At 61.8% G+C, this 15,303-nt stretch overlaps 1 protein-coding gene across 5 annotated transcripts in view; it reads right to left on the bottom strand.

Moving 5' to 3' along the window:
• BAIAP2 (BAR/IMD domain containing adaptor protein 2) overlaps positions 1–15,303 on the bottom strand; it is a 79,110-nt gene that overhangs the window by 14,797 nt on the left and 49,010 nt on the right. For all 5 annotated transcript variants that reach the window (XM_033182553.1, XM_033182551.1, XM_033182552.1 and 2 more), the window contains exon 7: positions 2,297–2,449. In XM_033182553.1, coding sequence (XP_033038444.1) covers positions 2,297–2,449 — 153 coding nt within the window. The remainder of the gene's footprint in view (positions 1–2,296; positions 2,450–15,303) is intronic.

The following is a 15,303-nucleotide window of genomic DNA, read 5'->3' as shown; positions in this document are numbered from 1 at the left end:
GGAACACAGCTGTGCAACTATTTGTGAATTCATTCATGGCTGCCCTCACTGCAGTAACAGGGCTGAGACTGCTTGGTCCACAGAGCCAAAAGCATGAACTTTGTGGTCATTCAGAACGTCCGCTGAACCCTGGCTCAGATCGGTGGTAGAGGAGTGAGTTTTGTGGGGGGCATGGAGAGGCCAACAGGGACCAGCATCAGGGCAGACGGCCAGGGGACACCGACCATCGACCTCACAGCAGCATGGCCCTGACACAGCGGCCACAAGCCAGCGTCACCCCCTCCACCCTGAGAGCCCCGAGGCAGACCCAAACCCAAGCACCAGGGAGCTCCTAGGAACTGCCCTGGGAGGAGGCTACCCTCACACCCTGGCCCCCATCCCAGAGGCTTGTCCACGTGGGTCTGTGGGACACAAGCCTCTTCCACACATGCCCGGGGGCCCACGAGCCCAGGAGCCCAGTTGTTCCCACTGCACAGGCACATCCCGCAACCCCTCCTGGGAGACAAGGGCACCTGTGGCAAGCAGCCTGGCTTCCCAGCCCTCCTTCCCTGCAGGCAGCACCCCGGCCACTGACAGCTCTGGCTCCCTGGCCCTGTCACAGGGCCTGGCCCCCGCCAGAGGGCGCAGACGCTCGCCACAGTCCTGGGTCTAGCAGGTGGGAGGCCTGCGCTCCACAGCGCTCCCTGCCTGGCAGTTGGGGCAGCACAGCCTGTCACCAGTGAGTCCCCCAGCAGCGAGGTCACAGGTGCTACTGCTGTCCTTACCTGCACCTACCCACAGTGCCCAGCAGGTGCAGGCCGGAAGGAGGGGTCTCTCCAGGGAGGGAGGAGCACTTGTCTCCTGGCTGTCCCCAGGCTGTGGGCACTGGAGCACTGGTTCCACATCACGCGTGTGTGTGTGTACGCACATGCACATACATGAGTGTGTGGTGGGTGGGGGGATCAACTGTCAAGGTATAGCCCGTGGATCCCCGGAACCCCTTATTTTAGAAGGACATGACCAGGCCCCCCCTTGGTGGACTTGGCTCCTGAACTCCATCTGCTGAACTCTTGAGATGTTCCAGAATGTTCCAGGGGACAGATCTAATCCCACCCTAACTCCTACTCGCAGACTGTGGGTGAACAGGGGCCTGCTGGCCCTGCCTGTTCCCGGTGGGGAGCCTGGCCTCTGGGCCTTGCTTGCTCTGGGGGCTAAGTCAGCCTCCTAGGAGGGGTTCCCCTTGCTCGCATGGGGCTCAGGACATCCGTGGAGGGGGCTGCTGCAGCCCCTCCCTGAGGAGCTTGCTCCTGGTTCAGCAGGGCTGGGTTTGGTCCTGGGACATGGTGGATCCCAGGGCGGGATTCGCCGACAAGGAACGACCAGGCTGGGGATGCCTAGCAGGAAACACATGGCCGTAGGACTGTGCAGGGGGTGGCGAAGAGAGTCTACTGGCCCAAGGAGGGACCCTCAACAGATGACGGGGTAAAGGGGTCTCTCAGAGGTCACGGGGGAGCAGCATGTGGCCACCACCCAAGGCCTGGGATCCCTGGCATCCCAGGGGCTCAGGAGTGCAGGCAGAGGTGGTGGAGGCACAGGTCAGAGAGAGCCTGGGAGCCAGGGGAGGACCCTGTGACCAGGTGTGAGGCCCTCTGGAGCAGCATGGGAGGGGCTGGGGGGCCACCTGAGAGCCAGGCAGGGCCCCTGGCTCTCCAGGAGGCAAAGAAATAGGCCAGGTTCGGGTTGGGTGAGGGGTGGCAGGTTTACGTAGGACAGCCGAGCTGTGGCAGCTGCTGGACCTGGGGCCGGTGTCACGGTCGTCTTGGGTGGCTGGGGACCCAGGCTTGGGGCTGGGAGTCCTCAGCACCTTGGGTGAGCAAAGCCATGAGCCCAGAGGCTGTACCCCAGGACTGTGGATTGAGGAGCCACAGGAAGAGCAAGTGAAGACACAGAGGCCACCCACCACGTGCACCCAGCACGGAGCATGACCGTCCCCTGCCTGCTGTCAGCCTGTGCCTCCCCAGGACAAGGCTGTGGCAGAAGAGCCAAGAATGTTTTTTTAAATGAATGTTCTAAAAGGTCTTGGAAGCCCATCAGACTCTCCCTGGTTGCATGTGGCAATTCTAACGTGAGTCTTCAAAATGCCTGCACCCCGCGACCTGGTAATTCTCCTAGAACTTCATCCCCAAGAAAACCCGAAATAAACGCGAATTCAAGCCCGGACACTGCCCTGGGGTGTTCACGGGGCTGGGGCAGGGGCCTAGCTCATTTCTGCCCGCGAGGCCTAGCGCCAGCACAGCGTAGCCCCGAGCCGCCTCACCTTGGAGTGGTACGCCGCGGAGTTCTTGGCCACAGCGCACTGCTTCTCCACCAGGAAGCAGAAGCGTCTGCGCTCCTCCGTCAGTGCGGTCTTGTAGCCGTCGGACACGTAATTCTCTAGCTCGCCCTGCTTGTTGCTGATGGCATCAATGTACTGTGGAGGGAAGGGGAGAAAGGCTCAGCCAGCAGCAGGAGGGCACCTGTCAGGCCCAGTTTGGGACAGCCCCACGGATTCAGTCAAAGGACATGTCTAATTCGTGCAGAGCAGAGGCTTCTGGAAACAAAACAGCATCTGCGGCCACTCAGGAGACAACTGCGCCCCCAGGAGGCTTCACTGCCCGGGGACCACTCAGGAGACGCCCGATAACCACATCCCCAGGAGGCTTCACTGCCCGGGGACCACTCAGGAGACGCCCAATGACCACATCCCCAGGAGGCTTCACTGCCCGGGGACCACTCTTGGCGAGTGGAGGGTCCTGCCTCCAGCAGGAAACACTGGCAGGGGGCTGACCTCATCTCCTCGGGGCTCCCGCTGTGGGGTGGGGTCACGTGCACCTCCCTGTGGCCAAGGCACAGAAGCCTGGGTGTGGATGTGCCCCAGCCCCATGGGCCCCACCACAGCTTCTTGGTCCTCCCCTGTTGCCTGGAGCACCCTCACCTGTGCCTCTGCCTCCAGGGCCCCTCCGTCTCAGCCCCAGCAGGAAGGCAGGAGAGCTGGAGCCCAGGACACTGGCCAAGGACCCCAGGGAAGCCCTCTGCTGCAGAGGGGACTCCGGGCGCACCTCACCTCCTCTCCCACCCTCGACTGTTTTCCAGATAAGCGCACACCGAGGGAGAACGTGAGAAGGAAGTTCGTGGGGTGGATCAGACAAGAGGTCACTGAGCGGAGACCGGGAGTCCAGAAAGCAAGACCAGCGTCCGTGGGGACAGCAAGGTCAGATACACAGGTCACAGTTGTTGGAAGAGGGGGTGCCCAGGTAAGGGGCCAGTACAGAACTAGGAATGAGGAGTAGGCCTGACTGCTGCCCTTCCACCTTGGAGCTGCTCGAGTGCCCACCCGGGTGTCCCTGTAGGACAGGGGGACGAGGGGACGGGGAGAATGCGTCCTGCACAAACACGGATGCTCTGGAAACCCCTCATCCCTGGCAGGTGCTCTTGGGCACAGGAAAGACAGGTAGTCAAGCCAGACCCTAGGACTGGAGCAGCCAGCAGGCAGACCCCATCCCAACCCGGCAGCCAGCCCCTCTGGAGCCCCTGCGGCTGTGGCCCTGGCTCTGACCATGGCGGCTGTCACGTCTTGGCCACTCTCTGCTTCTTGGTGGACACACAGTCCTCCCAGAAAGGGTTCCAGCCAAAACAGAAACTGCTACGGCCAAAATGATTTCCCCAAAAGGAAAACTGAGTCTCAACCTGATAGAGCCTCCAGATTCAGCTACTAATTCTGAACACACCAGGACGGAGGGTACCAGAGCTTCACTTTGGGAAAATGGGAAGTTCTGGAGATGGATGGTGGTGATGATCGCACAACCACGTGAATGCACTAATGCCGCTGAACTGTGCACTTAATGGTTACCATAGTCAACTGGACTAGTTACATGTATTTTATCACAATTTAAAAAACTCTTTAAAAGAAGTAGTGTAAACGGCCGGGCGCGGTGGCTCAAGCCTGTAATCCCAGCACTTTGGGAGGCCGAGACGGGCGGATCACGAGGTCAGGAGATCGAGACCATCCTGGCTAACATGGTGAAACCCCGTCTCTACTAAAAATACAAAAAACTAGCCGGGCGAGGTGGCGGGCACCTGTAGTCCCAGCTACTCGGGAGGCTGAGGCAGGAGAATGGCGTGAACCCGGGAGGCGGAGCTTGCAGTGAGCCGAGGTTGCGCCACTGCACTCCAGTCTGGGCGACAGAGCGAGACTCCGCCTCAAAAAAAAAAAAAAAAAAAAAAAAAAAAAAAGAAGTATACTGTAAACAAGGCAGACCAAGAAGCTGCAGCTGAGTCCAGGCCTCTCGCTGAGAGCCTCAGGAGAAAACTGGAAAGAGGGAGTCTGGGGGAGAGAGTGGGGAAGAAGCTGAGGGCGGCTGCTGCCTCCCAGGCCCCGGACCGTGCTCCCATCCCGGGCAGAGGCGCCTCCCAGCCTGCCCGTGGGTACAGGGCTTGTGGTGGGACTCACCTGGCCAACAGGACTGTGGGTGGAAGGGACAGTCCCAAACCCCAGGGCACTCTGCCTCTGTCCCTCTGGAAGGAACATGCCTCCCCACTCCCCACCGGCCCCTCCACGACCCCGGTGGGCGGATCATGTGCCTGACATCCTGTGGCATAGCTGATACTTGGCACCCGGGGTTCCCGATCCCAGAACCCCAGCCCGACGTTGGGAGGGCGCGACTGCGGCCCTGGATGTCAGTGGCTCTCTCCGGTTTTGTAGGCTGGAAACTTTCTGTCCCAAAACGCTGATGAGGCTGTGGGTGGCTGGCGAGGGTGAGGGAGCAGCATGCCAGGCACAGACCTTGTCCCCAGGGAGACACCCAGATCCCTCCTGGGTGGCTGCGGCATCCTAGCTGCTTCAGCAGGGACCCAGCTTCTCCTCTGCCAGAAAGGTCTTTCCAGCTCTCCTCTATCTCGCCTCTCCTCCTGTGCCTACCTGCCTTGAGCTGAGCCCATACCGGCCTGAGGCAGACCCTCCACAGCAAGACTCAGACCCCCTGTCCACCGGATCACCCGTCAAGGAGTGGCCAGTTCCGAATCGGCTCCTAAGAAGATGCAGGCTCCGCAAGGGGGCAGCCTCCCCCGCCTGACTCAGCCTCACGGCCGCCCCGCCCACAGCTCTGACTCAGCGTGGGTGGGAAGCGCTGGCCCAGGTGGGTGGCGGGGAGGGGAGCGGAGCAGCCTGTTCCCTCACTGCCTACCCCCGCAAGCCTCCACTACAGGGGTGAGAACCAGCCTGGAGGAGTGTGGGTCAGTCCCAGTGCTACCACCAGGCACTGGCTCTGCCTGCTGGCCAGTATGAGCAGACCATGCTGTCCCCAAGGCTAGAGCCTGCCCAGCCACATCCCCCAACACGGAGCCCAGCGCTCCCCTGCCCTTGCGGCCCACCTTGCTTTCCCACACTAAAACCCACCTGCCCCTCAAAACAGTGGGCTTGCTACCGCTACCCTCAATAGGCCCTAACCCTCCAGAGGCGCTGCAGGGCCTGGCCGCAGGGTCATCTAAATGGGACCTGGGATGGTGTTTGGGAAGCGAGAAGTTTGATCACGGGCGAGAGGCCCTGCAAGGCAGCCTTAAGCAGACTTTCCAGCCAGCTCTGCTCCATGCTGAGGCCTCTGCTGCCACCCCCACTGCCGCTGCCGCCGCCTCCCCCTCCACTTTCTCCTTTTTCTCCTCTTTCTCCTCCACCTCCTCCTCCTCCTCCTCCTCTTCCTCCACCTCCGCAACTGGAGCACGAAGTTCTCTTCCTCTGGTTACGCAACACGCACCTACCAAGGCTTCCTGCTCTTGCTCCCAGGAACCTCCAGTGACCTCTGAAGTTCTTCCCCAGAAGGGGTGGAGTGGGACAGCCGGATGTGGGGGAACCCTGGGGCCTGGGGAGGGCATGGTGGCCGTGGCCAGGATGCCACATGCTGCAGCTATGGAGGCGGCCACCTGAGCCCGCTGTGCTGCAGCCTGGCTGCTGGACTCCTTTCCCGACCTTCAGGATCAAAGGGACTGGGTGGGCAGGGCTCGCTCCGAGAAACAGGTGGGCTTGTGCACAAAGAGAGGCCTGGAGAGGAGTACCCACCCACGACCCTGCAACACCACTTGGAGCAACACCCAGGCCTGTTCCGAGGCTGCCTGCAGGGTCCTGCCCACTCCTCCCCCAGGGAACTGCCAGGGATGCTGGGGTGCGCGCCTCCAGGCTCTGAGTGGCCTGTGACGGGGACGCCTGCCTTGGACCCTGACCTCATGCACAGGGGTGCACAGAGAAGCTATTCGGGGCCCAGAACCCCTTAAGTGGGGCAGCCTCAGGAATGTGAGGTTCCGTGAGAAACCCCAACACACCCCATCATGAGGATTCTGTACCCTCCCTGTGGACTTTTCTAGCAGTGGCTGGCCCAGAGGGCATGGTGGGCAGAGAGCTCAGGGCCAGAGAGCGCTCAGCAGGAGATCCGACGCCTGGCAAAAGAAACTGAGGCACTGAGAAAAGGCAGGCCTGGGGGTCTGCCCAGAGCCACGGCCTCCACGCAGGTTGCCGTCTAAACAGGGCTCGGGGGAAGAGAAGGTGCTGCTTGAAGCGGTCACCCCAGGACAGCAGCATAAAGTAGGCTGCAGGGCCCCTTGGGTCTCCTCACCCCGAGAACGTCACCTTCCAAACCAAGGCCCCTGGAGCCGGTACGGCTGCCCACCCTACAGGCGGTTTCTGGGTTTTTAGGCTACAGTCCTTTCTCGTGCTCGGTCCCCCGGAGGAGAGTACAGCGAGGGGCACTGGCCTCATTAGCAGGGTCTGGCAGCCTCCCTGGCTGGGTAGGGAGTTGGTGTTTTATTTTTAAGGCTTTCACTTACTCAAAGGAGCCCCGTAAATGGCTGGGAGTGGCACACAGATTTCAACAGAAACCCAGGGGAAGTTGGGGGAGAGACAAAGTATGGCTACACGGTGCTCCAGCGGGGCCCCCCCAAATCCTGGGGACAGGGAGGAGAGATGTTCCCAGTGCTGTAAGCAGGGATGGCCAGCCCCCAAGGGACGGAGGGAGCCGACCTCCTGCCTCGGAGCCCCCATATGAGCATCCGGCCATGGCGGAGCCTGAGTTAGCACGTGACATGCGGCTGCCACTCTGTCTAGGAATGACAGCCGCCTCTCTTCACCTCCTTTTCCAGAACACTAACTCCTTATAGAGGCCACGACTGTGCAGGGCAGATCCTGGAAATCTAGGCCAGGCAGAAGCTTTACCACACAAGGGGCCGGTGCGGGGATGGGGAGGAGAGGAGGGGATGGGGAGGAGAGGAGGTGGCGGCCAGCGCTGCAGGGCCTGACCAATTCTGACCTGCTGCTGGACGGGGATGCCCTACATGGGGGCACGGCCGAGCTGTGTGGAAAGTGCAGAGGACAGAGCACGGCCTGGTCTGCACCTCCAACCTGGCAGCTGGCCATTTACAACGGCCCTGAGCCTGCCCCATGGACAGGCGGTCCCAGTGGCCGGCCCCCTTCAGTCCCCGCCTGCTGCTGAGCCACCAGCTGCATGCTTAGCTGGGTGCCATGGCGACAGCACTATGGAAACACCCAGCTGAAAGCATTTAAGACCCACGGAATGCTCCCACTTAGTCACCCTGGGCTGAGCGCCCCGTGATCAGAGAAGACAAAAGTGATCGGAACACATCTCTCCTCTCCGCAGCATGCGGTGACTCAGAGTGGGGGAGGGGCGTTCCAGAAAAAACCAAGGCGGCTTTGGTTTACCTCACCCGCCACGGCTGCTGCAGCTTTCCCACGTTCCCTAAAAATCGCATGCGGCCCCCCAGGTCCCTATAGCGTATGAATGAGAACGTCATTCTTGGCCTTCAGCTGTCACCATGGGTGACACTTACTCGAATGGACGCGGCTGCCGACCGGTCAGCTGTGGGGTGCGGGGTGAGAATCAGCTGCCTCAAGCAGCACATGGTCACTGGCCACCTGCTGGCTGCAGCCAGTGGCTGCTTCAAAACCCGCTGACCAGGCCTCCCGGGCCGACAGGCACAGTACCCAGACAGGAGGGAGGGCAGCCATGGCAGGTGGTTCAGGAGACGGGAGGGCCCTCAAATCTCACGTTGAACACGTGTGCTCTGAGCAAGGCCCGGGGCTGGGCTGAGCAGAGGGTGAGCCGCGCCCTCCGGCCCTGGTGGCAGGTGGAAAAGCTGGTTATTCCACTCCCCGGGGAAGGCATTACAGGAAGATCCTCAGGAAGAGCGCTCTTTGGCAGGATCAGGGATCCATGAGCCCTGAGGGTCCCCATTTTCCTGGGAAAAAGGTCCAGAGCTTTCAGCAGATTGGCAAAGGGTGCCCAAGAACAACAGGTCCCAACAGACCCACAGCTTGCTATTGGGATGGACAGTCTGGTGAGCACAGGCCCATGGGCACAGGAGAGAGCAGGCTGCTGCTGTCCACACCGGTGGGCTGGACACAAACAGGCTGGAGGACCGCAGACCAAGCTGCCCCTAAGACCCAGCAAAGGGTGGCAAGATGCAGGAGAAGTGGGGGCTCAGATGCCTGAGTGGCCCAGCCCCGAGGCTTGGGGAAGTGGACTGCCCGACCCCTGGCTGCCCTGGCCCTGGGGACACTGAGGGTCTCCGCGTCAGCTGCGGGTGCAGAAGCCCTGAGAGGGCTCCATGGCTTCTGGCTCCTCACGCCCATTTTTCCTGGTAAGGACCCCTCAGTGATGTTACTCCAGAGAAACATGGCTACATGGCTGTCCTCACGGGGGGCCTGGCCACAAACAGCCCTTAGCTCCGAAGAGCTTTGCTAAAACGAGGACGGGCTTCACCCCCCTGCACATCGCCAGACTCCACGCTGGCGACCGCTGGCCCTGCTATTATCGTTTCTGAAGATCTGAACGAGGGTGCTTTGTCTCTGCTGTGTTAATTATACACCCCTTTAAATAGCACGCATCTCTCCCCTTTCTCAGACCTCAATCCGGGCTACAGGCCTGGCACACCCAGAGACAGGGCAGCCGGAGGAGGATCCTGGGGGCACATGCCTCCCACCGGCCCCCTGCCTTACAGTGAACAGAGCGCCAGTGCCGCTTCCCAGGACCCTCAGGATAATCCTGCGGGTGCTCTGGAGCCCCCATGGTCTCTGGGAGGCAGCATCCCCAAGAACACAGGGCCATCTCTCCCTCCTCACTCACGACTGGCCAGGGAGGGCTGCACCTGCCTCACCTGCCTTCTCCCCCATCATCTCAGAAGGGGAACAGGGAAAGGTGACCCAGCAGAAACCCTGACTCTCCTTGCAGCCCCGGGCATCTATGCCCAGAAAAGCCTCAGGAGGCGGTGAGTGGGCAGGGCAGTGCTGCCCTCCTCTGCAGCAGGGGCTTCAGGCTGCTAATAAAGCCTCCAGAGCTGGCTGAGCAGGGTCATCCCAGGGCCAGCGGGTTGAGCCCACGCCCAAGGCAATTCTGAGCAGGGGCCTGGCCTGCCCCACACCACTCCCAGCACAAGCACCAACTTTTGAGGCCCCAACACTACTTGGGTCTTGGCTGCCCCACCCTCAGTGCACACGGGTTAGGAAGGACAAGTTGCATCCAGTGGGCGGGGGCTCTCCTCCCCACACTCAGGTCCTTCTGCCCACAGCCCAGCCCAGGGAGTGGGTGGGCCACTCCCCTCCCACCCTGAGTTCCAGCTGCAGGACGGGGCATGTGGACACGTCCCCCATGCCCTGCTCCCTGCCCCTGAGGGGTGGGCACAGGCTGGGCTCTGCTCTGGGCCCCATTCCGGGCCCTGTGGAGATGGCCACAGCCCTCTGTTCTGAGGAGGAGCTGGACAAAGCTGTGACCCCGCCCCGCAGACGCACTGATAAATCACAGAGGAGGTGTCCTCTGCCCCAGCATGTCCACCGTGTCCCGTGTGCTGTGGAGAACGTCCCTCCACACGGATGGGCCCGTCTGTCAGCATCTGGTCCAGCAAACGTGGTAATGACCACAGTACCGGGGAGTGAAGGCACCGCTGGCCCAGCAGGCCGAACGTACCCCCTTACATAAGCTCTCCTGTCCTAGTTAACAAACGCCCCAAATGCTTCCTGACTCCAGTGCCCTGACCTATAACTGCAATTACTTCTTTTCATGGAAATCCCAAAACACCATCTCAATTACATGCAGTTCTTGAACACGGGAGGCTCCCCGGCGCAGTCCCACTCGAGGGCACCCTGGCAGGCAGACAGAAACCCACTCTACCTGTCTCTCCAGGGCAGGGCCTGGCTGACGTCCCGCCCACCCCTCCCTGCAGCCCCACCTCTGCCCCCAGGGCCTGGTGTGGTGTGTCCCTGGTTCAGCTCAGGCGGCAGGCCTGGCCGCTGCCTCATGATGAGCCTGGCAGTGGCGGGGGGCAGTGCGCATCGGGGGCCTCAGCGTCATGGGCACCCTGGAGCACGAAGCTTCCCCTCACACGTGCCACGGGCCCAGCCTTGCTGCCCGGCAGCCTCACAGCTCCCAGGAGCCCAGTGCTCCGCACACGCAGCTCAGGTGGGGTGCAGCTGGCGACAGGTTTCTGAGCCCACCAGGAACCCCAGCAATCACTTCTAGACACCCAGCCCTTGGGTCGCTGAGGGAACCCACATCTGACGACGACACAGCATGCTGCACCCACAAAGACCAGAGTCAGGCACCAGCCACCACTTCCCCCTTCATCAGCGGCAGCTGAGGTGGGGGACCCCCATGGACCGGGCACTCGTCCAGCCGCGGAGCTCCCTAAACAGCCTCCACCCTGCATGCACTGCCCACTCGGCTGCACCCCCGGCCAGGCCCCAGCCAGCTCTAGACTGCCAGGTGACAGACATGCAGGGCCTCCCCAGGGGCACTAAAGAGTCTCCAAGGGAAAGGCCTCTATGGCAGGGACAGCTTGGGAACCGCACGGAGGCCTCTGCTCTGCTACACACGCCCCTGGCTGGACACTGGCTTCAGGCCACCCTTCCATGGCGTCACTTCCACTTCCAGCCGCCCAGCTGCCCCCACGTCTGCTCAAGAAGGCAGCCCGAGGAGCCCGAATGGGCCCGACTCCTGCCCCGCACCCCAGTGGCGTGGGCACATCTGCCTCTCCCAGGCTCTTCAGGCCTGGGAACAACTGCTACGGTTGCCAGTGACCCCACAGGGCACGCCGGAGACAGCTGGAAGAGCTGGGTGCAGGTGGGTCCGGGGACCAAGGCAGGGCTCTCCAGGGTGGCACCATGAGCCGTACTCTCTGGGTAGACACCCCTGGGCTGCCCCCAGCGTGGGGAGCAGCTACTGGGCTGGTCTGTAGAACAGCTGGAAAGCAACCAACCGCTTTAGGAATGGAGAGGCCAGTGAGGAGCCCTCTGCTTCTCCCCCAGGAGTGCTTCCAACAGGCCTTTTCCCTGTGACCACCAGGACCTCGCTGGCATTCCAGGCCCCAGGACAGTAGCTCTCGAGAGGCAGGCTAGGAGTGAGGCCCAGCTAGGCGGCCTGTGTTTGGGGGTGGGGCCACATAAGGGGGAATAGGGTGCACTGGAGGGGCAGGGCCTCCTGCTCCAAGTGGTGGATCCACACAAGTGAGGGCAGGGTGGAGGGCACTGGAGGGGTGGGGCTGCACGAGTGGGTGGGGCCAGCCCAGCTCCCCAGCTCTTCAGAAGTGGCGAGGACGTGCAATAGTTGGCCCCCAGCAGCTACAGCCGAAAGTAGAGGTAAGACAGGGCCTGCTGGCCGGGTTTGCAAAGGCAATAGGAAGCAGCAGGAACAGCCCTGGGTGGCAAGGGGCCTGGAGCAGCGGGGCCAGCAGCACATCCCAGTCAGGCAGCCTGGCACTCACCCCAGGACGCACCCCAGGATTCACCCCAGGATGGTGGCAGCAGCCTCCCTGCAGCTCAGTGGGGGGTGTGTGCAGTCACATACCAAGTGCTCCACCCCCTCAAACTCAGATGTGGGGCCGGGCACGCTGATGGCTCCCCAGCCTGGCCTCCTGGGCTTCAGGCCACTGGGGAGTAGAAAGCACACTGGGCCGTGGCTCCCTCTGCTTCCCACCCCAAAACGTTGTTTTGAAACCACTTAGTACTTACTAGCTATCTGCTCCGTGACCAGCTTGTGCTTGGCACCAAGTGGGATGCAGAAGAAATACCAGACCTAGCCCTTCCCGAAGGAACTCGGTGACTTCGGAAAAATCACAAAAACAAAACACCTGTGTGGTTAAGAGTTGAAGCCCCATCTCCCGTTAACAGAGGAAGGTCAGGTGGATGGGTAGGAACAGAGGCGGAGGTCGGTCCAGGAGAGCCCCCTACGCAGGCACCGTGAGAAGGTCGACACCAGCTTGTCCTAGCTCCACAGCCCTTCCTGTCAGTGCTCAGAAGAGGGAGAAAGGCGGGACATTCCCCCTCACAAACGGGGAAACTGAGGCTCAGAGAAGCTCTGGTGCTTGCTGCGACCACGTGACCCGTTAAGGGCCAGAGCCGGATCCAAGCCTAAGCCTGATACCAGGGCCTTGAGGCTGTGCCCGGGTGGGGACAGGCCAGTCTGGGGCCACCCACAGGTTCTCTGGTGAGTGGGGAGGAGCAGCCGCAAGTTCTGGAGAAAGGAGGTCACTCAGCCAGGGCTGGGGAGCCACAGCAGGGCCCCTGGGACCCGGGAAGAAAGGCCAGCTTCGTACATCTCCCAGGAGGGGCCCTGGGAGGCCAGGAAGATGAGGCTCGCCAAGCGTCTCTGCACCGGGTGGCAGAAGCCTTTCCAGGGGAGCTGCTGGACCACCTTACCTCACACCCACTGCAGCCTCCACTCACCACATGCTTCAGAGCCCTGCCTGCCCTCCCCGCCCACATGGCCCTTGCCCAGACCCACTCACAGGTGCTGCGGGGACCATTTGCCTTGGCAACTCACAGCCACAAACAGGAACGCTGCCCTCATACAGGACCCTGCCGGGCTCCTGGTTCTGGCCCATCAGGACACAGACAGCCTGGAAGGCCACGACCCCCTCGCCCTTCCCCTGCCCTCCTGCGGATGAGGGGGGGCTTCGCGACGACTGTGGCAGCCATCGGGTGTCCCCCACGTGAGAAACAAGCGCCATGGCTTACTCCCAAAACTGGGTCACCTGACTTACCATGGAAGGGCACTCAAGGGGCCCCAAGGTGAGCCCCGCCACCAGCCACCTTAGTTCTGTTATCAAATGTTTCATAGCGCCTGGGGCACCCACTGGTGGCCCCTTGCCCAGATGGCCCATAGCGCTGAAGAAGGGCCAACGCCCCTCGAGTCACTGCAAGGTCCAGCCCCCAGTGGCTGCAAATCAGGGGACCCTTGGGCCAGTCAAGGCAGGGTCCGCTGAGGCACTGGAGGTGGCTGGCAGCCCCTGTGGGAAGAACAGATGGGACCTGCCTCCAGGGCCCCTGAGGCACCAACATGGTCCCTAACAGACCCCAAGTGCCAGGACATGCAGCAAACAAACGGACCGGCCATCAGCAAGAAGCTCGTCCAAACCCCCCACGCGGGATGGGCTGAGGAGCCGGCTGTGCACACAGCCTGGAGAGTAAATCCCACCACCCGGGGCCCAGGCAGAGCAGCATGGAGGGCAGGCGGAGGCCGGGTGTGTGGTCAGGGTCCTCCTCAAGAGAGGCCTGGCAGCGGGAGGCAGGGCACCTGGAAACCAGGGAGCCGGTGTGGCAGGGCCAGGATGACTGCGTGGGGGCCTCAGGCCTCTGGCTCCAGCCTGCAGGAGGGAGGGGGGGTGGCTCCAAGAGCCCCTAGCCTCTGCCTCTGCCCAGCCCTATGCTACCCTGCCATGATCTCCGGCTCCCAGTGAGCCCAGCCACAGGACAGTACCAGCTGTGCCAGAGAGAGGTCCCTGGTCCTGAGTAGGGCGGAGCCTCCAGTACCAGTACGACGGAACACAATTGAGCCGCGAAAAGGAAGAAATGCTGACCCCCACAGTAAGAGGAGAGGGCACTGGCGCAGGCTACTGCACGATCAGCCTCAAGAACCCTCCACGCCACATGAGCCACTAGGCACCAAAGGTCGGACGCTGTGGGATTCCAGAACAGGTAAGTCTACGGAGGCCGATGGCAGGTTGCCGACTGGTGGAGCCAGGGGCACAAGAGTGACTGTTGACTGGAAAGTGCTCTAAAACAGACTGAGTGATGGACGCACAGCTACAAACACTCAACCACTGGACTGTGCCCGTGAAATGGTGAACAGCTGGTGACGTGAATTATATCTCAATAAGGCTGTTAGCAAAAACCCACAGTGCCTCAAGGGGAGAGGAGAGCTCAGGTTCCTGGACCCTAGCAGGCAGCTGAGCCCTCAGTGAGCTGGCCTCAGTATCCCCATCCCCAGAACACCAAGCTGGGGACGTTCCCAGGAAACTTCCCTCTAAGACAAGCTCTCACACCCGGCCTGGGTGCTCGGGGTGGCTCACACCTGCACTGCCCTGGCCTGCTGGGAGGACGCTATGGCCCTCCAGGCCGCGGGGGCACCATCCGCTGCTTAAGTCTTCAGAAAGCAAAGTAGCAAAACGTTCCAAGGTGGGAGGAAAAAGAAAAATAGACATGGCGTCTACCAACAAATACCAGTTTCTCCTCCTCAACTCCCTACTCCCGCTGCTCAGGATCTGTGCGCAGAAACAGCTGGAGGAAGGCTCGCTGCGGCAGCCTCAGGCAGGAGTACTAAGGCTACCACGATGGGCCCACCATGGAGACACCCAACGCTGCAGCCTGCCCAGAGTGTAAAACGGAAAGGATCACAAGACCCATCACAGCTCACCTGGAGTGAGAAACAGGATCGAAACAAAGGCTGGGGACACGGGAAGAGGTGGCTGGAGAGGAGAGGGCACCTAGAGAACGGCCTGAGTCGCGTCCCTCCTCCTATGCACCAAGCATGCCTGAGTGGGAGGCTGCAGACAGCAGTGGGCACCCGAGGGACCCCCATACAGCTGTTTCCACAGACTCTCACTTATCCTTCTCATCTGCCCCGGCCCAGTCCCGTCCTCTCCTTTGGGGCCGATCCTGCTCCACCAGGCGACCCCACACTGGAAATCTTCTGGCGTGGCCCGCAGGGTATGGGCAGACCTGCCTGGCTTCCCTGCAGTCAAGGAGTGAGCGGGGCACAGGCTCTGAGCAGGCACCGGCCTCCAGTCCCAGGGTGAGACCAGAGCCATTCATGAACACTCACATCTGGTGCCAAGGAGATGGTGGCGCACACACACGCAGACACACGCACACGGGCAGGTGTGTGCGGGGCTTGCCAAGGCTTGAAAACCTGACTGCCAGCAGGAAGGGAGCGGCCTGGAGGCCCGGGCTTCACCCACAGCCACACCTTGCCCGCCCCAGGGTGCAGCCCAGAAGCTTCTACCTGGGTGACTGGC

The sequence above is a fragment of the Trachypithecus francoisi genome, unplaced genomic scaffold, assembly GCF_009764315.1.
Source record: "Trachypithecus francoisi isolate TF-2019V2 unplaced genomic scaffold, Tfra_2.0 Lachesis_group20, whole genome shotgun sequence".
Classification (NCBI taxonomy): Eukaryota; Metazoa; Chordata; class Mammalia; order Primates; family Cercopithecidae; genus Trachypithecus; species Trachypithecus francoisi.
The sequence above is the reverse complement of the archived record's forward strand: the minus strand, read 5'-3'. Positions and strand labels throughout refer to the sequence as shown.